Consider the following 23184-nt stretch of genomic DNA (forward strand, 5'->3'; position numbering starts at 1 on the left):
TTTAAAAACAACAACACTTCCCCTTGGGAAACCCACCGACTGAACTAAATTGAAGGACTACCATTCCCCAGTGAAGCAAACGCGGTTGCGCAATACATTTTCAGTGACGTTATTACTCTGCGACCAGGCGTTTATGCGACGCATACAGCAATGGCGAGCGGTAAAAAGAGTTCGCTGCTCTCCTCTTTGGCAGTCTATGGAGACGACTCAGAGCCGGACTCTGATGAGTCCGAACTGGAAGAGACGGGTACGTGAGAACAAGTTTAGTCATTTAGTTGTTTCTAGGTAAAGCGGTTAAATAACTCTTAACCATAGCCTGTATTGTCATGAGGGAACGTAGCTAACATTAGCTTGTAGCTAACGAAGCTATTTCAGAATACCTAAGATATTCACATTTGTGTGAAACCACGAACGTTAAACAGTTAAAGCATGTATTGTTATTCCAGCATTGTCTTATTGGGTTTGTTTTACTCTTGTTGGTGTTCCCTGGCACATAAATTGTATACAAAACATGTCAAATGTTAAGTTGTTGGTTGGCTCAAAGTCCCATTCATGCAATGTTGGGTCATGTTCCTAAACGTTTGCCAGCTACGCATACAGTGTAGTAAAAGTATATTGGCAGATTATATTTAGTTGAGTATGAGTGGTTCCCTCCTGTAGCCCTGATAAACTGCTAGTGGGACTGGCGTGCTTATTTAAGGCTAATCTTAAAACTCCCTCTTCCTCACTGCCAGTGATGTGTCTCACCTGAAGTGAAGTTACCTGACGCCCGTTCTGTCTCGCTATCTTCTCTCTCTCTCTCTCTCTCTCTCTCTCTCTCTCTCTCTCTCTCTCTCTCTCTCTCTCTCTCTCTCTCTCTAGGGGCACGGGCAGGGGGCCTGGTGTCTGACTACAGTGACGATGAGCTGAACAGAACTGCGGTTACAGCAGAGGAGAAGGCCTCTGGAGATGAAGAAAGCAAAGAGAGCAACTCGGTCAGTATTTCAGTTCAAGTTTTTGGGAGAAAAAAAGCACGTTCCCTTAATTTTATTTCTACTGAGTTGGGTCTCAGTGATGTCTGGTTGAATGTTTTAAGTGAGAGAAAAGGCAGTGCACTGGTTGAGGTGTTACAGAATATATGAGACTTTTTTCACGCTTTTTGACAAGTTCAGGACGTGATGCAACTCTTCACTGTACTAGCAAAGAGGCTTCTTTATGCTGTGGCTGATATTAGATGATTAAATAATCGCCAAACCAGCATTGGTACACATTTGAAATGTAGGGGTGACAGGAATATTGTCTGTCTCCTAACTTTTTATGATAGCATTATTAGCTTTTAGAATGAACTAGTTTAGATATAAATGTTTTTTTTGTACATGTGGACATTGTTTTGGTTTACACTACAGTGAGTGTACCGGGGCTTTATTTTTATGTCTTGCAACAAAGCACATTGGAATACTGTATCAACCATGTTACAGTGTAGGACAGCAATGACCAATTTTAACTGTCACAAGTTCAAACTCCTTCAGCTGCTCATAACTTCCACCCTGTCCACCCTCATTGTATCTCTTTTAAATTATTTTAAACTAGTGACCTTGAATTTGCATTTTAAACTTGTTTTGCTTTTATAAATGTTTTGTAAAGTGTCCGTCTTGAAAGGTGCCTACAAATACAATGTAGAACCTGCTAATATTTATTTATTTATCTGTACAAAACCACTGTATGAGTTTCTGGCACGAGCATTCTGCATACAATCACCTTATTATCAAATTAGATAACAAAAATTAGCTGAGATAACTTCTGCAGCAAAAAAAATCAAAGTTCAGTTTATTAGCTCAATTTGTAACATTTAAACAAGACTGCTCAGTCTGTGTGAATCTCAGGACAGAGAAACAAGAGCAAATGATTCACTGAGGTTTGCATTTCATTCAAAACATTTTTAAACTGTAAACATAGTTAAGGTGGTGTTTTTTTTATTATTATAGGCCAATAGGCCTTCTGTGATGCGATAACCAATAATTAATTAATGTTATTATTAGTCTACTTGCTTGATTTCTTTTTAAATAGCCTACAGAGACACGTGTGGACATTTATTTACTGCAAATCGTGGCCTTTCGCGCGGATATGACCATACACAAGCACACATCGCGCTTGCTAGCAAAAAAAATTGGTTTTGGTAATAAAAAAAAACAGGTCAGTTGGAAATCAAGGCAGGTCAAAGCCACCTCTTTCAGGCCTTATAAAGCCCCTCCAGAAACACTGAAGGCATTATACTTTAAATACTCAACAAGTGAACTTACCTTCATGCCAAGTTGTGTCCGTTTTAAGAAACTTTTGAACATTCCAAAGTCTTTTGTGTCAAGCAAGCACGTGTTTCCCAAAATGTTTAAAAAGGTAATTTAAGAAAGACTGTGTTATACCACTAGACTCAATGTGTTGAACAGTTTTTCAGGTTTTCATCCTCCCTCCTGGGCTTGTCTCATTCTGATCCAACCTTGCGCAATTTTATTTTATAGGAAATGGAAGAATCTGACGAGGGGAAAGACGCAGATGATGTTGAGGTATTTGAACAACCCCATCCTAATTTGTCTTTTTTGACTAACCTTAAAGGAATATTTTATTTTATTTTTTAGCATGTTGCCTCTCTCTCGAATTCAAGACAAGTCTCCCATTGACTACCAGCATTTGAGCTGAGCTAACTAGCCATGAGTGACCTTTGCCCATTTCTTCTTCAAAAATGCTCTCACAGTTTAAGGAATGGTTTCTGCCGCCTTGCCTTGACCCTGAGAGTGAGCCAACAAGCTAATATAAAAAAAGGGATGGCACTTTTAAAGCTGCCAAAGCATGCTATGCAGGGGCATGATCACTAGATGGTGCTGTTGGTTTATATGTCAGATGAAACGCATGAGACCAGTCAATGACTTGTATCTAAAGTAGGTTCCTAAATGCTTGACTGATGCAACCTAATGTTGAGTCTTGAACCTCTTCTGGAGTGAAGAGCTAAACCAATAGTGCCGTTTTCAGAGCACACTTCTCGGACCTCACACACATCACTAACCCCACCCTGTTTGAGTGTGTTGTAACGCTATGTGACAGCATGCCAGCTTCCTGCTACACTGTTTGGTACAGGTCGATGAGGGTGATAGTGAGTCACAAATCTAACAAGCAGAAACAAAGTCAGAGGATGTGGTCTCCATTATATATGGTCTGTCTTTGATTGATCAGAATCTGATAGGCTATTTCTTTGTGTGTTTTTCTTGTTGTGTCTTCACTTTTGCCAAGTCGAGATAACGGCGATGGCAATGCGAGGATTCAGTGATCTGGTAATTGTAGCGATGTGCGCCAAGATGTGATGATTTCACAACACTGCATACATCGACGTGCGGAGACTCATTCCTGTGGAACTCAAACAACATTTTCAGCACTCCTAAAAACATTGTTTTTGACTTTAAGAGGATTTTAATAGCTTTTATGTATACGTACGACTGACACGTGTCATATTTAAAAACAGAAGACTGGTGTTAAGCCGTCTGTTGAGTGTTTTGGTTGTGACTAAGGTTTATTATGATAGAATGAGAGTGAATGTTTATATTCGCTCTCACTCTGTCTACCCATTTTATTACTATTATTCTTTGCACTGACTTATCTAATCTTATGTCTGTAACTGGAAGGCTGCAAGTTGGTGTTTCGATAAAGTTCTGGCTAACTGTAGATAATAAGTTCACCACACAATACTTTGGCCTCATTTAACCAGAGTGATTGAGAAACTTTGCTAAAGGCCCTTTGCCAGGTTACATTGGAAAAGAGGTTTGGTCAGACATTTATTGGTTATGAGATGTTATAAGTTTTTGATTGTCCTGAATTGGGATTATGTGGATTTAATGATCTGATGGATCATAGGGCTCAAGCTAGCAGGCCCTTGTGTGCTTAGTAAAGATAGATCAGGCATCATGGTGAGTAGGAAGGTTTCACTTCAACCTGAGTGTCAGGAATCCTGTGTCTAAATCGCCAAGCATCTGGTTCAATGTAGGTCTGTGAGTCAGTGCACAGCTTGGGTCCACACTGAAGGCTTGATACCATAAGTGTTCCCATAGCACCATCATCAGGTCAACATGTCAATTCAGAATACATTGGTTCACAACCGAATAACTGCAAAACCGACATCAACCTTAACTTTGATTTGTCTTCAGGGCTAATTCTTAGCATGCTAACTAAACTGAAATATGATGGTGAACCTGGTAAAAGGTACACCCGCTCAGCAAGCTCACATTTTGCTCAAATATAGCCTCAGTGCTGCCAGCGTAGCTTTAGAAGAAGTCATCATACAAGTTTATGAATGGTTTTGTGATTGATTGATTGATTGATTGATTTATATATATTTATTTCGTCCATGGATGTCTTCCAACAAAACTAATTTCAACATTCTCACATGTACAATCCATAAAACCATGAGGAAAAGGAGGCAGGGTGAAGAATATCTTATATTTCCTGCCCCCTCAAAAAAAAAAAACAAAAAAAAAACACTCTACATGTCAACTCATGTCAGTGCATGACGATAATAAATGAAACAAAATAGAAACCAAAACATCAATCTGAAACTGATTCCAAAACAAAGCAAACCATGATCACAACCATCAATATAGAAATCATAATTTTTTCTTTCTGTATTATATATATATAATAATATATAATATTTTTATTTCTATAAGTGCTCATACAAATTCATTGTTTCTCTTTAAATCGTTTTTTAAACTGAAATATATTTGTACATTGCTGTAGTTCATGTTGCAGAGAATTCCATACTTTCATTCCTGTGGTAAAAATAGACTCTATATCCAGTATTAATGTTTTTTTTTGTCATATTCTGATACGACTGAAAGCTTATAGTTGGTTATTTTTTATTGATTCAGAACAGCTTCATCATTTTAAGTTTTTTTTAGTTTAGTAATATTTTAGTTTTCACTCACTGCAATCAAACACTGATGAAAATCAAAATGTTACATGGATTGTGCTTTGTAACAGTGGTGATCTTTAACACCTGTCTTGTTGATAATAATACAATTCTTTTCAACATAGTAGTGTTTTGGCAAAGGCAGCTTGGACTTGAACAACCAGGCGGCTACATTTAAATTCTTTACTCGGAAAAAACCTTTTCAACACTGAAGCAAAACCAGCTCCAGCACTGCAGTTTTATGGCCTAGTGTGTGACCTCTGACCTTCAGATGTGAAGATGAGGAGTATTTTGTTAGTCCTCCCTCAAACAGTAGCTCCTGCACTGTGCTTTCATGTCTATCCGTCCGCCCTCCTCCTCCTCCATGTGTTTTGGCCAAATTCAGGACAATTCTTTGATGTGGCCGTGCAGTTGCTAGGTGATGACTGGATGCCCGTGAATAACAGCACTGTTCCCTTTTGTGCCGAACCTGTGTTATTATGCCCACAGTGCTGGCACAACGCGCTGCATATTTGAGAGGCTGTAAGAGATTCCTGCTCGCACTGAGCATTCAGGCATTCACTGGAAAGTTAACTGCCTAGATTTACTATCCTGCTTTCCTTCTTAGAAACTGCTCTCCTGTCAGCATTTACTCCCTCCATTAGCACTGGTGATTTGTAGCTTTCAGGTACAAATGGAAGGACCTTTTTGTTTTCCAGCACTATGTCTTTCACTAAAGCTGCCAGTTCAACCTCACCAACTCACTTGTTATCTACTGTAATGAACTGTTTCCAAGCTAGCAACATTGTTCAATAATAGCTACCACTGGTGTTGATATTGTCAGGATTTTAATATTAATGATGCTTATAACCACCATCATTAATTTGCATTTACTCTTATATAACCTAACTAACAATTAATACCTTGATAACATGTGATATACATGTCCTAAGTGAGAAGGAGAGAAAGGACACGTGATAGTGGGGAAAGTTCTTTAACATGTTTTTCCCAGAATAACGAGGCTAGGGACAGTGAGATGTATCTTTCTTAAACAAAGGCCTACTGTATTTTCCTGACTCAGCTGACCAAACCATAGATACAAGTTACTTTCAAGGCCAGGAGCATAATTCTACGTTTCGGCATAGTTCAGGTCAAGAGCGAAGAAGAAGAGGATTGGACGAGAAGATACAAGACAACAAGATAGACCAATCAATAGACTTTTGTCAAGATATGTTAAAAGAGGTCTGCTGTCAATAGACACTCACTTTTTTGTCTGTTCTGTGAGCTCACTTCATTAAACAAACACCTGAGAACTTTTTTCCAGTCATCTTTTATTTTTTACCTTCCATGCATCCGAAGAAACGAACACGAGATATAGTTTTAATGGTACGATTAGATTATCCTGTGAAAAGGAGACCTAAATACCCCCTTTTCTCTCACTCTCGTCACTCCTTTTTCTTTCCTACAGATCTCAGAAGCAGAAAGAAAGGACCCCAATGAGTTAGTTGGTGAGTTCACTCACACACGCACACGTACACAACAGTATTTTGTTTTTGCACAACTGTCGTCTGATACAGAGAGGAGTGCATGCATTTGTTTAACCGACTTGAACTTGAACCCTTTAACCCTGGGTTAGATTATGCATAATGTAGATCCCAAATTGCAGCCTCTGGGATTTGCTAATGCCATTGTTTTAAATAGCAATATCGATTTGTAATTAATTAAAAGTCCAGTCCTTCTATATAGTATTAGAAGGTGTATCTACAATGTCAAGCTGTTTAAGGAAATTACTGAGCCTTTAAAAATTAAACGCCGGTAACATGTATGAACCAATGGACAATTGGCGTGCCAAAGACACTGTATGGAAATTACAATTCAAGCCTTTCATGAAAATGACCTCTTCTGCATGTATATACATATATTAACATTTATTTTTTGATAAAGTACAAGAATCGGACTTCTACTTTTTATTGTGTCGGATGGGTGTGGGCGCAATACATATATGAATCACCAACAATAGGTGAGTTACAAAAGCCTCTTTGTCCAATGACTGACAGATGGGTCATGGAGGTCTGACCCAGGGAGCTGGCAGTGGTTAGTGAGTAATGTCCCACCTGTGTTAGGTGTGTGAGTGAGCGTCACAGATCACACAGGATATGAGTGATGCGGGGAGCGGTGTTGTACACAAGTCCGTCAGTCAATCATTAACTTTTGGTTTGTAACGGCTCACTCTCCGCTGTTTGTTTGTACGTGCCCACAGCTGGATGCAAATGATCGTGCGGAATTTGCAACGCAGCGCTCATCCTCCTCTGGCATCAGGAAGTGTGTTGCAATGGGGGGTGCAGCACTGAATATCATAATCAGAATAATATGACGATTGCTTAATGGTCTTCATATTGAGAGGACTTTGTTTTGAAGGGATCGTCTCAATGAATCCAAGTGGGAGAGGATCTATTCAGTGGATTTGTTCTTAAGCTGAATGAAAGTTCCCACACCTTGTTGCGTTGTTCTTGCCATGCTGCCATTGTGTTCTGAAATTTTGCACAACTCAGAATTCTTCCATTTTGGATTCCGTCCAACATGCTCCATGGGAGAGAAGGCGGCAGCTCAGTTTACTTGGTGGCTTCTGTCATCACCACTAGCACTCTCCTGCTAATAATAAGATGCAAAGGGAAATGCAATGCACTTTAACCGTTTGTAGCATTCAAAATACCACTGTTACCATCGGTGTAGTGAAGCGACAAAGTGTGACTCAGAGCCTGGGCACGGAGTCTTGACTTGACATTACTGCAGCAGAGCTTGGCCCCCTCTGTGTCGTCTGTCAGTAAATGTCACACTGGCAAAGGGCCTGGCTGAAGACAGCTCTTTGTTTGTTCTTTGCAGTGTGGAAAGACAGCGTCTCTCTGTCCAAAAAAAGACCCTGCGGGCACAGATTGTGACTTTCTGTCTGTATTTCAGGAGGACAGATGGTAATTTGAGGCAGAGTATAATCTTCTCCCTTGTCTGTTTATTGCGCCGTGTCTCCATGTCCGCTCCTATATGGGAGTATTCCTTTCACACTAAATTACAAACAGGGATATTTATTACACAGGCTGTGATCTATTCACACTTCCTCTGCTACTGAGGAGGCGAGGAGAGTTTATTTTGGTGTTTAAATGAGAGTTTGTCCAACAAGGCTACTAATTATCGCCTAAACCACCCGTAGCCTGGTTAGGATAAGCAGGCTTCCACCGTGCTAAACATCTGTTGCAGCTACAGTGTGTCTGTCTGTCTGTCTGTCTGTGAATTAAATTAAATGAAATACCCAGCTAGCGCCTGAGGCCTGTGACTCATCGGACTTGCCTCGTCAGGTTTCTTATTGTTGGAGGCTACAGTATTTTCTGTGTTTAGAAAGAAGAGACATGCTATAAAAACTAGCTACACGTATGGAAGCATTTATCTACATGTAGCTGTATACCTGCTACATTTTTGCTGTCAAAGAATGTGTGTGAGCATGCATGCAGACATGCTTAGCGTTTCTTAAATGTCTAGCCAACAAAGGCAACGCCCTGCCCCTCCTTTTTATATCAGCGGTAAAGCTAACAGAGGTAGGGGGTGCTGCTCTTCTCAACTTACCTACCATAAGGGAGTTTATGGTGGCATGTCAGTGGATCTTTGGTCCCACATGATCAGCATACTATTGAAAACGACAAAGATACAGAAGGGTGGGACTGCTGGAAAGAGTGTCGGTTACGACCGAATCCTGTCTGCTCAAACACACTCCAAAGTTCAACTCTGGCACAGTCCCACGGGCATGGAATGCTTGTCTGTTTGCAATATTAATGTCACCAGAATTTGCTATGCGATCACGTTCAACATGGTAAACATTGACTTCTAAATATCAGCATGTTTAGTATTGCCACTGGGAGCATAAGCATGCATTCGTTAGCATTTAGAAAAGCTCTCAATAATGGATTGATATCAGTTGCTGCCTTGAAAGTAGTACCTTCTTGGTCATACTTTTGTATTGAATTGTCATACTAAGTGAGGTGTTTATTGAAAGACATTCTCGATCAATATTTTCGTATTAAGTTTGCAGGATATGACAAAGTGCAAGGTTGTTCTCATATGTTATAGACAGAATGTACAAAAAAATTAAATAATCTCCCTATAACCTCACATCACCCTCTGCTGATACTCAACATTATTATCAGGGACTCTGGAATCTTCCTGTTACAGACAAAGTGTATCTAGCGAAGGATCCCTCGTGGTACCTCTCATGTTCGCTCAAGTTTCTACTTGTTCACATTTAGCTGCAGAATCTCAGCTGGACCAGCTCCGGCATCTTTCTGCACACCTGCACACACGGCACAAAGCTTGCAGCACTTTAACTTAATTCGGAGCGTGATTGACGACTACGATTTGAACATAGTGACACAGAAGTATGCCTGGCCCGCAGTCAGAGAAAAGTAGAGAGAGAGAGAGAGAGAGAGAGAGACAAAAGTCAAGCAGGGTGAGCAAAACAAGGGCCTTGTCCAAAAGGGAGGGAAGATTAGGGAGGGGCAAGGCGCCTCCCTTTCTCCTGACAAGCCCCAACAACAGCCACTCCCTGCCCGGGACTTGCACTGCTCAGCTTTTAGCCATATCTTTCCAACATGTCATCTGTACATTCAAACACAAGTGGTTCTCCCCCCCTTTTCACCATGTTTGTGTAACAATGGTTCATTGGTTCATCCCTGTTTGGAACGTAAAGCCACGCAAGCATGGCTGTCGCTGAGAAGTGAAAACATATAAGTTCTCATGTTTGTGTGTCTTGTCTTCTTGCCAGCTCTATTCTCAGAGAAGGTGAGGAACATGTCGCCCGATGAGATCAGGATCCCCCCCGAGCCCCCTGGACGCTGCTCCAGCCAAGTACAGGTAGAAACATCTCTCCCCCATTACATGATTATTTAACCGCCTCTTCTTCACTGCAACAATTCTCTTGTAGCACGCTATTTATTCAAACCAAATACATTGCTGCTATCGAGGCATTTGCCAGGGCCCCAAGAAACCATGTGCGCCACATAATTCCTCATAAATCTATGGTTAAAATAGTTTTCCCAAGTTATTAAAGTGAGAAGATGACACAAAAGACAGTATATGGAGGTCAAATATGGAGACACAAAAATATAACGCCATAATAGTACAATGTGAATATTCAATAGATTAATGTTTATGATAAACACATTATTATTTTTTACTATCCATTGGACAAATTATATTTTGATGCTTTGGCAACATTGTTTTTGAAAGTTTCATTCCAGTAAGACATTGGAATATAAATAATATACATTACACATAGGTTTTTCTTAGATAAATAAGGATTGAAAAGGGGGGAGAACAAGGCAAGTGGAGGGCCTCCATGCCTGTGTTTGCCTAAGCCCCCAAAATGACTTAAATCCACCCCTTGGTCTGTGGGACATGGGTGGGGTTGTGTGTGTTTTTTGATAGCTTGGGAGAATGGTCCTGGTGCATTTTGTAATGTGTTATAGCATGTCTGCAAGGCATGTGCTGAATAAACACTTTCCAGGTAAAAAATGTTTTCCTGCTTCATAAGCAGACACGCAGTCTGCACTCGCCTCTGGCATATGCACCAGGTTTAGGGTTAGGAGTTCAGGATCAAGAGTGAATGTTTGGCCACCTCAATCCAGAGACCAGTCATCTTGGTGTTGAAGCAGTCAAAATAACTAGTTTCCCTTGCCAAGTGAATAATCTAGACGTTTCCCTAGTTCCCTCTGTTAGGACTATATTCTGGTGGATGCATACATTCCACGACTCGCCCCTGTAATTAAAGCAGCACACGGTGTCATCTTCTTTCAATTTGATGTCACCACCACCACCGCATGTGGTGTGTCAAAACTGCAGCAAGGTTAGTTCTGTGAGGAGCCGAGGCAGGTCAGGACACACGCCTGACTTTAGTAAGTTCTCAGCAGCATGTCCGCAGGGCAGACACTCCTCCACCAATCAGATGAGCAACTGATGATTCACTTTTCACCAGAACAGCCTGGATATCCCTGCCCCGAGGCCACGGTGGAGCAGAGGCGCAGGCCTAGAAAGTCTTTCTTACAGCTGAATCATCTTCTTTTTTTTTTCTTTTTTTTTCTGCTGTCATTTTGACATTTACTGAAATGTATCCCCCTTTATGAACAGTTCCAAATAAGCCTTGTGTAATCACGCCCCAATCTTGGGATAAGAACATCTCACTGACTGACATGACCTCAGACTCAATTAGTCTGTTAACAAAGGTCAGCACTGTTGGTTGTTCAAACACCTAAATTGACCCATGACTCGGCCAGGAGCAAATGTGGAAGTAGCGTGACATCACAGCAGCATCTAAGAAGCTCATAGGAAGGAGGTAGATGTGGATGGTTGGGTCAACAAACCTTGTGACTTTGACCTCTGTTTTCTTCCCATTTCTTGACAGTTGTCAACAATGGTTTTAGATAGGAAACAATTATCGGGGCTCGTCAGTAATCAACAAGAGACCGATTTTCTAAAAGAATGTCCAAAATCAATTGCAGGATCGAATTGCACAAGACAAAGGGCTGTCTATTTTCTATTTTTCATCATTGAAAATTGACTGTGGGTTTTGTTAAATAGTTTGGTCGAAAAAAGCACTTTAAAGCTTTGTTAGGATATTTTTGCATGATTTTAAAATCCAAAAATGTTACTGTTGTTAATGTTAGTTGAGGATCATGTACATAATAGCCATAGTTTTATTCCCTTACCTTAAAGGTGCAGTGTGTAATATGACATCATCAAGTAAGTTCTAGAACGTTCTAGAATGCAACGCTCACTGGGTAACCCCACCCCTTTCGAATAATAACAGAAGCTACAGTGCCCTTCAAGGACAAGAACAATTTTAAATTTTAAACAATGCACCTGATGACATTCCAACTATGACACTTCCAAAATGGCGGTGACAAGGCCTTGGTCCAAAGTATGGAGAAATATGGACATATATGAGACCCTTTCTAAGGAAAAAAATAATAATTCTAAAAAAAAAAAGATTCAGCTATTATGCACTAAATTAAACGTACTTATAGATATTATAATTATTTTCTACAAAATCTGCTAGGAAATAAAACCCAAAACTCTACACACTGCAGGTTTAAAGGTATACACATATAGCACGCAGGGTTTACCCAACACATTCTACTTGACCCAATGCCAATACATTCTACTGCTGTTGTTTTTACAAACAATGTCTGCCAGCTCCCAATCGAACCTGGTTGTCAAATATTTCCAAACAGCAGTGTAGCAATGTGCCAACAAAGGCAATCAACCAGAAGAACACTGCCTGCAACCAACCAGAAACCAAATGTAAATGTAAATAATGTTTTGGTTTTTTAAACAAAACTCCACAGGTCACCATTTAACAAGATAGTTTTTGTGCCTGAACTTGTAATGAATATTTGTAATGGTTTGGGAGGGAACTGAAAAAAAGGTGTCATCCAGCCAAGGTAGGATCAGAAAACACTTGTGTTGGGTGGTTGTGGAGTGTTACAAAAGACTTCTCGTTTTTAGCAGCGTTCACTACTTCCATCTTGTTTTCCCCGTTAGCCCTCATTAATCACAGTAGAAGCCGTGGCCTTGTCTGCCAGCTCCCAGTCGAACCTGGTTGTCAAATATTTCCAAAAGGTATCACAAGCCTCACATACAATAGCTCCATTCACGCTGAGTGTTGTGTACTGGCCTTGTTTATCTGATGACATTGACACTGTGTTCTGCCAAAAGAGTGTGGAGGAAACTGAGTCAAAGGAAAGGTGTTCATCTCCTGGCAGCGAAGGCTGACCCGTGGCCCTCATCCATGATTTGTTTTGTTTTTTTGCTAACAGGACAAGATCCACAAGCTTTACGAGAGGAAGCTCCTTGGAGATTTTGACACAAACAATCACATCCAGAAAAAGAAAGAATTCAGAAACCCGAGGTATGCCGCCCAGCTGAAGAACGCACCCAAACCAACCAACCAACCAACCAAAACACACACACACACACACACACACACTCACACACACTGTTATTTACGCGTGATGCAACACATAAAAGTTTTGCTGTTAACGCCTAAACATGCTCATTAATTTACTCCCCCTACGAAACAAAATGTTATAACTAGGGCTGAAAAATTAACGCGATTAAAAAAATTAACGCAGATTAATTGCACTTCTATAATGCCCTTTGACCCGGTGCAAAAGTGGTGCGCAGCTGCACCTGTAGCTTGCATACACAGCCCGCATGGGTGAAAGGGAGAAAAGTAAAGAGAGAAGCAGGGGAAAGGGCGGGGCCGAGGGCTCTATAGACGGTTTATGGGATGCTTCGGGCAAATAAGCATGAAGGTAGGAAGACATCTTACTTTATTCTCCGCAGTGTCTGTGCATTATTGATTTAGTGGGTGCAACAATGTAGGTTCAAAAGTATCTCTCAATCTTCCTCCGTGTCTCAATTTTGTTTGCTAGCTGTCTCGTCTCCCGCGTAAACGGACACCAGCCCCGTGTGTGTCTGTGTTAATATTTTTGCCTATGAGTACGACGATGGTGAATGAATCGGCATAGGCATCTGTGGCAGTGCAGCGCTGTCTGTTGTGGAGACAGAAGTTACGAGAGACGGAGAGCGAGAGAGAGAGAGAAACAAACTGTAGCAGGCTATGCAGCTGTTTATAAAAGTGTCATAAAAGTATGCGATTAATTTAGATTAATTAATCACAGAGCCTGTAATTATTTAGATTTTTTTTTTAATCGCTTGACAGCCCTAGTTATAACTAATTTACCTCATTAGGTTTTTTCTTTCGTTCTTCTTTCAGCATTTACGAGAAGCTGATTCAGTTCTGCAGTATAGATGAACTGGGAACGAACTACCCCAAAGATATGTTCAATCCCCATGGCTGGTCGGAGGACTCTTACTACGAATCTCTGGGTAAACTCATTGACTTCTTCCCTACATGTCTGTGTGCTTAGAAACTTGAACACTCTATTGACGGGGGTCTTAATGCGTCTTCTCCTTTCCAGCCAAAGCCCAGAAAGTGGAGATGGACAGACTGGAGAAAGCCAAGAAGGAGCGGACCAAGGTGAGTTCTGACAAACAAACAAAAACGACAGAATAAAGGGGATTATTAAGCCGCCATTTGTCTTCTCTGCGTCAGGGGCAAGTCTCCACCAGCCACGAGTAATTTCTACTTTCATCAGACACACTGCCACGGCCAAGTTCAGAGCTGAACTTGGCCGTGGCAGTGTGTCTGATGCCCGGCCCAGCACTAGGCCAAGCCCCGCTCCTGTTTTCCACCCGGTTTCCATATAAATACAAACATCCTCGCTTGACCTAGAAACACCTGCACTTTGCCATCTATTTATGCTTTTGCTATTTACCTCCGTATTTAAAAAAAAGTATCATGCAGAAGGTGATCCGTGCTGCTAGCATCATTCCGGCAGCTGAAACTGGACTTGATTGAACATGTACATTCCAGGAGCAGCTCTTAGTATTCTCTCCTGTGAAATGTAGTCTGTGGTATGCAGGCCACAGAAGACAGTTGACATGAGAGGGGTAAGATTATGAAGCCAGACAGAGGGAATTAGTTACTTTATTGTTGTATTAACTTTTTTTTTTATACTCGAGAGATCAATTGAGGGGTGTGACCCTCATTTGCAATGATGTCGAGTCAAACAAATGCAAGGCAAAATCAATAATACATACACAATGTACAATGCAAATACATGAAATACACAACTGATAAAAAGAAGAAAAAAATAAAAAACATTAAGACAGTGATGTAAAATTGCTGGCATTAAAATGAAATGGGTGAAAGTACAATATAGCCTTATCAATAGTCACAGGTAGGGTTCGGCAAATTTAAGATAATATGATTAAATTTGTTAAAGGATAATAAGGTATTTATTTTAATTTGTTGCTGTAAATTGTTCCAGGAGTCAGGGGCACTGAAGCTAAAAGCTGTCTTTCCAAGCTCAGACCGGGCTTGTGGAACATAAAGCATGAGCATGTCAGTGGAGCGGGTCTGATAAAGCCCATCTGAAATTTGCAGCATTGCAGTCAAACAATGGGGTAGCTTCCCGGTCAGGGCTTTATAAATAAATAGATTGGGGTTTTCACTTTTAAAAAAAAACAGTAGCTGGAATGATATCCGTGTTGCTAATATTCAGTGTGTTTCCCAGATTGAGTTTGTCACGGGGACAAAGAAGGGCAACAACCCCTCCAGCACGGCCGCCTCTGCCACCACCAGCAACAACAGCAGCACAGCCACAGGTAAACGCCTCACTGCTCCAGGTCCTTGCTACATTAATGGTCACCTATTGTGCTAAATGTACTCTTCAATGTTTTTTTTCAACATTAATATGTGTCCCTGGTGTGAATACAGACTCCCGAAGTACTAGGAAAAACAACCATTTATCTTTTTCTCCACCTCCACTTTTCTGAAAACCTGTGTTCAAAAACCCCAGTCAGATTTCTCTCCCATTATGACATCATAAGGGGAGAAGCAACACCCCCTCATTACCAACCTAACTCGGCACTACCTCCACCTGTGATAAAGCACACTCCCAGATACCCAGGCAGTAAGATTCAGGGCCAATCAGAGCAGACAGGGCTTTTTAGAAGGCAGGGCTTTTAAGAGAGGCTCTAAAACAGAGCATTTCAGACAGCCTGAAAAGAGGAGGGGTTTTGGACATTACACCTTAAAAAATGTTTCTAGTAGAAACCCAAATTACAATTTTGAACCTGAAATAGGCATAATATGTGACCTTTTATAGGTGGGGTCAGCGATTGTGAAGAACCCTTCTTATCTAAATCACTTGTCAAAATCAGTGAATATCTCCTCATGATGGGCAGGTAGTGGATCGTGAGGAAATATTAGCTGATTTGGACAAAAAGTTATTTTGAAAACAAGTGTTCTCCAGAATCGCTGACTCCACATTTCATACCACAGCCATTGCATGTAGCTGGTTTATATTTGAATGTGCATCTGAGGCATGGAAGGAAAAAAGAAAGTAAGAATAATAATAACAGCGATGTTACTAGTTTGGAACCAGCAACATATGCTTACCACTTCCAGCACAACACAAGTGTGAATTGAGCGTTGTCACATTGAATGTTAAGAGCGGCACCATAAATAAATAAAAAAGGATTCAATTGGCGTCTTGTTCCTCATTTCTTGAGATTACTGCCCATTTACTATAATGATCCCTCACCCCTACAAAGACACTAAATGCGCTCCAATCATCACCCACTGCGTTTGCTCTCACCAGCAGAGGCCCAGAAGAGGAAGAGCAAGTGGGACTCGGCCATCCCCGTGACCCTGGCCCAGCCCGCCCTCATCACCACCAGCGGCACCCTGCCCGCTGTCGTCTCCGTGACAACCACCGCCAGCGGCACCAAGACCACCGTCATCTCTGCAGTGGGCACCATCCAGAAGAAGGCCAAGCAGTGAACCAACCACAGCATGGGCAAGAAAAAAAACTTACCAGAGGGAGACATGGAAAAACAATGAGCTCTGTTGTCCTGTGCCCAATATGTATGTGAGAAGATGCAGAGATGAGGACAAATGCACTGATGGACACTGATGGCATACATTTCTTATTTTCTTTTTATTATTATGATTTGTTTTTTTAGAACCAAACCTACAAAGGCCCTCTGCTACACATGGACAAAATCTAAAGACTGAACTGCCTTTTTCGATCTCTGGGATTGTATCTGCACTATTGCATCATAGAGCCAAATTCGCAGTTTGGTGAAAAATACTCACATGCAGATCTCATATGCTGAATAAATACTGTCTGTCTGTTTCTTTTTTTTTATACGTTGGCAAAAGATGTTAGTTTAAAACAGTTGAAGAGATCAAGAGCATGACAATGGTTGCATAAAGAAAAAGGGTCCCCAACAGATCTTTTTTCTATCAATAGTTCTGGTGCATTATTTTCATGTCTCCTGTAGCAGTCGATGTTGTTGAATAGCTGGACATGTGCACCATTTTCTTTTTTACAGCTCCCCCTTCTTTGTTGGCATATTGACGTCTTAGGTAATATGTTTTACACTTGTACATATGTATTGATGATAAGGTGAATAAATGGATCAGTTGTTGCCTTTTCAGTTGGATTATTGTCTGTTTTGTCATCTCCACTAACTATTTGCGATCACCAAATAGGCCGCTTAAGGTGGGCTTCCAGTAACTATTCAGTTCAGATGAGGACAAAATAGCTTCTGTTGTTTCACTGTTACAAAAGAAAAGAAAGCATTATACCTAGGGGGCAAAACCCCTTTTTTTTAAAAAAGAGTCTTCGGACTCAATGGGATATACCTGTATAAATAAAGGTTTAAAAAAAAAAAAAAACAGACATGGAGCGTTGTAAAAGGTTGTTCACCAGAAATGATATCCAGGACCTTCCAGGATACCAACCTGGGTGGACAACCTTGTCAACAAGCTGCTGGAAAGCTACTGCGGGCCGACAGACCAAATCAGAACCACTGTTTAAGCGAATGGGGGGTGGGCTTATATATATCATTATGAAACTTTGCAAGTTGATTACTGACATTAAAACAACAACTTTTTGTATTACAGTATTTTCCAAAAGGTTTGAATAGATATGAAAAATCATCAATATCTTACTAATGATGCGTACATTTGCATATCTGCAAAGCCCCAAAATCTAGATGTTGGACAAAAACAAAGTCAATTTATTTTTAAATTTTGAAAACAAAACAAGTGTCCAACTGCCTGAAGCCTTTCCTAATCACAGTTCAAATTTGATCAATAACCCATAGAAAATGAATTTTTTACACTGTTTTTTCCAAGGGAATGTCTAGCCGTTTCCTAAAATAGCAGCTGGAGACTCCAAAAGGACACTTTTGGTCCATAGCACATGAAATGTAACTGTGTAAAAAATGTATTTTCTATGGGTTATTGATCAAATTTGAACTGTGATTAGGAAAGGCTTCAGGCAGTTGGACACTTGTTTTGTTTTCAAAATTTAAAAACAAATTGACTTGGTTTTCTTCCAACATCTAGATTTTGGGGCTTTGCAGATATGCAAATTTTCGCATCATTAGTAAGATATTGATGATTTTTCATATTTATTTAAACATTTTGGAAAATACTGTAATACAAAAAGTTTTTGTTTTAATGTCAGTAATCAACTGGCAAAGTCTCATAATGATATCTATAAGTTTAAAAAATTCCCCATTAGCCCATCCCCATTCACCCCCATTCACTTAAACAGTGGTTCTGATTTGCTATGTCGGCCCACTGTAGCTTTCCAGCAGCTTGTTGACAAGGTTGTCCACCCAGGTTGTGATCATGGAAGGTCCTAGATGTCATTTTTGGTGAACAACCTTTTACAACGCTCCATGTCCATAAAATCACTTTGCCCCCTGGGTATTACGTCTTTGTGGTTTACTATGGAATTGAAAAAATTCTCCCGTTTTATTGGGAACAGGCTATTGACTGTAGGCACTGGCCTGAATCACTGGCCTGACTTCCACAGTACACCCACACTTAGTTTCTGTCTTTTCTCACAGGGAATGCATGTGTGCTCCAGGTGGAGTTATGACTTGTGCTCTCCCTCACAATCTACATCTGACTTCTATCCAGGGGTGTATCTCTGAAAAACCGCTCTTTTAGGGTTAAAGTTGACAGGGTGAGAGGACCAAAGAGTTACTTGTTACAGGCCGCAAATAGTTCTTTCACAACCTTTCACTCTGTAAGACGATAAATCTGGGAGTAGTCTTTCTAACTTAACACCGAAAATATGCAAAGATGACTTCTTTGTTTGCTAATTGTATTTATCCAAACCTAACCCTGTACTCCCCATGATATTGATGTTCTATGGAAGATGCATGATGGCTGGCAATAACTGGCTGTGACTTGATATAAAAAAGTACATTACAATGTTGGAAATTAAATTAAAATGGACATTAGATTTTTTTGTAACCTCTATATGTTCTATATGTAGTAGATGAAAAAGATTGCAAAAACATACTGGACCCTACAGGGAGAACAGATGGCAAAATAGCCCTGAGTCATTTAAGACATTCAGCTGAATCATACCCACAGTTTGCCACTCAGCCATTACACAGTAGTCAAGCATTTCTTAGAGTATACAGTCATATGAAAAAGTTTGGGAACCCCTCTCAGCCGGCAACATTGCACTGATTTGTTGAACCATGTACAGATACACAATCTGCAGCCAGATGTTCTTGCAGGTCTTTGGAGGTGATCTTTGGGTTGTGTGCAACCATTCTCACAATCCGCCGCATATGCCGCTCTTGTACTTTTCTTGGTCTGCTAGACCTGGGTTTAACTGCAACTGTGCCTGTGTCCTTCCATTCCCTGACAACGTTCCTTACAGTAGAAATTGACAATTGAAACCTTTGGGAAAGCTTCTTGTAGCCTTCCCCTAAACCATGATAATGAATAATCTTTGTTTTTAAGATATTTTGGGAGCAGTTTTGATGGTCCCATTCTGTCTCACTTCAGCAGAGAGTCAAAGAGATGTGCAACTTGCATTTAGGCACCTAAAATACATTTTCTCATGATTAAACAGACATTTCTATGAGGTTCAAGGCTTAACAACATAATCCAACCAACTTTGTGTTTAAAGTCATCAGTTTTACATGCTGTTACAGGCATTAAAATCAACAAAACCACAAGGGTACCCATATTTTTGCACAGCCAGTTTTTCACATTTTATTTTATTTCACACAACCAAATACTGCTTTTCAAAAAATCTTTGTTTGGAAAACATCCCAGTAGTTAGCTGTTCCTGGTAAATTAAAGACATACCACTTTTATATTTTTTTTGTGAAAGCAGAGTCAATTATAATGCCGGCTGAGAGGGGTTCCCAAACTTTTTCATATGACTGTATGTCAAAAAACAGCTTACATTCTTCTTGTATCTAAACATGTTTCTGCAGAGCCTGGAATTCAAAGACAGTATTACAAAATAAAGCTCCAGTCACTCTTCAGGACATCTGTCTGACATGGTATGCTTAGGTGGTTGCATCCTAATCGCCCAATATCTTCCCACCTTGAATGATTGACAGCAGAAGAAATAAAATGTGATTCAGAGTGTGCGTCCAATGGTTCTTTCAAAATAGTAGTTACTTTTAATAGTTGTTACTTTTATAAAGAGCCATCTCGTCCGTAGGATATAGAATTTTGCTATATCTTTTCTTTATTTTGTGCAAAGTAGAGTATGTTGTTTGTGGATATTTCACCAGAATCTTTGGATGTGATGTATTTTGTTTTGGTGTGATGTTATTCCGTGTGGGATGGTCCACTTTGTTGACACGTAAATAAAAATAAATAAAACAGTCAATCATTCAGTAGTAATAGTAGTAGAAGGCCTGTAAGAGCCCATAACGAAACAACCTTTAATGTAACAAAACCCATAACTGCCTGGGCAATAATGTAACAAAATGCTGAGCTCATAATAACTGTTTGTCCATAATGTAAATGTAGCAACTTGTAACATTTTGCCTTACTTATTACATTAGGAAGAAAGCACAATATTTTTCTCCTATTAAGTGTTATCATTTTATTACATTATAGAGTCAGTCTATAATTGATTTATCAAATGGGTAATTACTTTTAGTAGGCCTATTCATTAAACGCACTTTTAACAATAGTTTTTTTAATTCAAGGCTCAAAGTGTTGTTACATTAACAGTATGGGCTCCTAATTAATAAGCTAGTAGGCCTAGTAGCAGCAGCAATGGAACCTCTGATGTTGGCTAATACGATGAGAAGTACCATTAAGATTTAGAGAGTGTAACCTCAGCACGGTGTATCTAGTCTCGCAAAGCCAGACCAAACTACAGTAGGCCCTACCTGTAGGACTGTTTCATTAACGAGGTCCACATTACTGCAGGTGTGTGTGGCATCGCGTGATGCTCGCGCGCACGCTTTACAGCTCAGTCCGTGAGACACCCAACGTAGGCCTACAACTTCTCCTACTGAGTAGGTCACAACTTTCCTTTCTACACAAGCACTCCTTCCGAATATGACCCAGTAAGTAATCACGCAAGACTAAAAGGAAATATTATATTAACATGGGGCTATTCTTATTTATTTCTGCACGTGTCCTGAGTTTGCGGTAACTCGGTCAACGTAATAAGAAAAAAACGTAGGCTATTGTTTTTGTTAACTCTTTATTAGCATATATTAGTCTTATCATAGGCATATATAACGAATTTAAATTTGAGTAAGAATACTATTATTTTATCCTGTGAGATATTTTATAGGGTTAGCATAGCCTACTATGGTGGTGTTTTAGCCCATTGGGATCATTATTCTTAACCACAAGAAACACTCTAAAATGCATTGTCCTTCTCACCCTTTGTGGCATTTTTGTTGTCATTAAAACTCAATAGTTCGTTTTTCTAAGTCTATTTCCAAATAAAATACCGGGTTATAATGTTATTTGTACATTTAACACTGTTTGAATACGCTACTCCCACCCTGTGTTTAAACTCTACACTGACATTTCGCCGGTTGCCCTCAGTGTTGTAGTGTAACCACATCACTGTGGCAGATTCATGGGTGAAAGAAAAGGGAGACGCCATTATAAGCACTGAATGAACTCACTGATCCGAAAAGAGCATGTTTTTTTGTCATGTAAATTGGCAAGAAGTCGGGCTCAGGCTGGACTCGGTTTGAAGGGCTCAAAGGGGATCTGGAGGTGGCAACATTCTTGTCGGGCTTCATTATAAGTATCCAAAAACTAATGCCCATTCTACTTTTAATTTTTCTTGGATTGTTTTTGTTTCCCAGCAGCCTGCATAAGGAGTGCAGCTCTGTCTGTTTTGCTGATGAGTCCAGGTCACCACGACAACATCTTCATCACAGTAAGTTAGATCTTAAGCCTCAAATTGCATATTTGTCAAGGCCAGAAGTAACTGAAATATGCAAAATATGGGTCAACTGTGATAGCCTACACATTGGTGCTCTGTGTACTTTATGTGTGTGTTCAATCAATTAGCATTAAAGTCATTTTCCACATTAAATAAAGTCTATCCTCAGTGCATACATTAACAGTTTTAAAATTGTCTATAACTTTATAACTAAATGTTGAAAATGTATTCTTTTAGGCTCAGTTAGGGAGCTCAATCTCATGTATGTTATCTGGGGATTCTTCAAGTGCACAGCTGTCCCAGATAGGACGGTTGCTTAGGGTTGAATTATAAATTAGAAGTCACAGTTTTTATGTTGAACTTGAAATACTAACATTTATCCAATGTTACTTGTCTCAGTGTGCATACAGTCTCCTGACAAAATATCCTCAATAAAAGGGGGATTGGGGAACAATCATGTTAAGTGTTGTGGGTAAATAGTGCTCAATAAAGCGCTTTTTTAGTGTGATGCATGCAACTTAAACAAAATCATTTACAGTATATGTGACTAAGTTGTTTTTTGAAGGAAATAGAAAATAATAGGGACATTGAAGCCCTCTCCTACAATGTAAGTGCTCCAACTGCCCAACATTCTCACCATCTCACCAATCTGTGGATAAAGACATACATTTTAATCTTTTAATCTACTGTTATGTGGTCGTATTTGCTTCCAGTTCAGCTAGCCTTAGGCTAGCTTTTAGCATGTCTGATGTTAAGCAATACGATTCTCACTGTCATTCTCAAGCTGCAAAAAGTGTTACAAAGTGATGTAATGTTTAATACTCTTTTGGGCAGAGCAATTAAAAACAAGTTTTCTTGGTAGAAGCTTTAAACTTGCTGCTGTTTACTGTACTAATAAATAAGTATCACAATTGCTGCTTGCACTGAAAACATTACATTTGTTTATTACTTGTCACCAAAATGGCAAAAGAATCCATTACTGCAGGTTTGTCGAGAAGGATTAGGTAAACAAAGTGTAGGTAGGGTTTACAAAGTATATGACTTTGATAGTGGAGACTGAGGTTCAACCAGATCCCGCCTCCTATCAACAGTTGGTATTGTTTAGTTGTTGTAGCCTTGACCAATTTAGTTGACTAATCTTGTTTCAAAACCTTAACCATATAGCACTGATGGATAAAGAAACATTGAACTATTAACGCTTATGAGGGTAATTTTGGAAAGCACTAACAACACATGAACTGACATGGCCAAATCAGAAAACCTCATATACAACCTATCATTTGGAAGTCATGGAGGACTTGTACTAAAAAGTGAAAAGATATTTAAATCTGAGAACCTTTGCTTGTGGGATGATCAGTGCTATCTAGTCCACTGTAAAAGGCTGAGGAAACACAATTAAATATGGTG

General features: G+C 39.9%; 1 protein-coding gene across 2 annotated transcripts; it reads left to right on the plus strand.

Annotated features, from left to right (window-relative positions):
- Positions 1–147: 147 nt before the first annotated feature.
- On the plus strand, positions 148–17020 carry sap30bp (SAP30 binding protein). Of its 2 annotated transcripts, none has more exons than XM_080048506.1 (10): positions 148–247; positions 862–974; positions 2496–2540; positions 6378–6417; positions 9717–9805; positions 12766–12857; positions 13728–13840; positions 13933–13991; positions 15091–15181; positions 16180–17020. In XM_080048506.1, exons 1-10 carry the CDS (start codon positions 151–153, stop codon positions 16359–16361), a joined length of 921 nt encoding a protein of 306 aa, XP_079904632.1. In that variant the 5' UTR covers positions 148–150; the 3' UTR covers positions 16362–17020. The 2 variants fall into 2 exon arrangements, with proteins under 2 accessions (XP_079904632.1, XP_079904633.1); XM_080048507.1 differs by having other exon boundaries at positions 16183–17020.
- The last annotated feature ends 6164 nt before the right edge of the window (positions 17021–23184 follow it).

This window comes from Ammodytes marinus (genome assembly GCF_949987685.1).
Source record: "Ammodytes marinus genome assembly, chromosome: 20".
NCBI classification, from domain to species: domain Eukaryota; kingdom Metazoa; phylum Chordata; class Actinopteri; order Uranoscopiformes; family Ammodytidae; genus Ammodytes; species Ammodytes marinus.

Coding starts and splice junctions, on each gene's coding strand:
- sap30bp (XM_080048506.1), top strand. CDS start 151: ATGGCGAGCGGTAAAAAGAGTTCGCTGCTCTCCTCTTTGGCAGTCTAT. Junction 975..2,495: donor AAAGCAAAGAGAGCAACTCG/GTCAGTATTTCA, acceptor TTTATTTTATAG/GAAATGGAAGAATCTGACGA. Junction 12,858..13,727: donor AAAGAATTCAGAAACCCGAG/GTATGCCGCCCA, acceptor TTCTTCTTTCAG/CATTTACGAGAAGCTGATTC.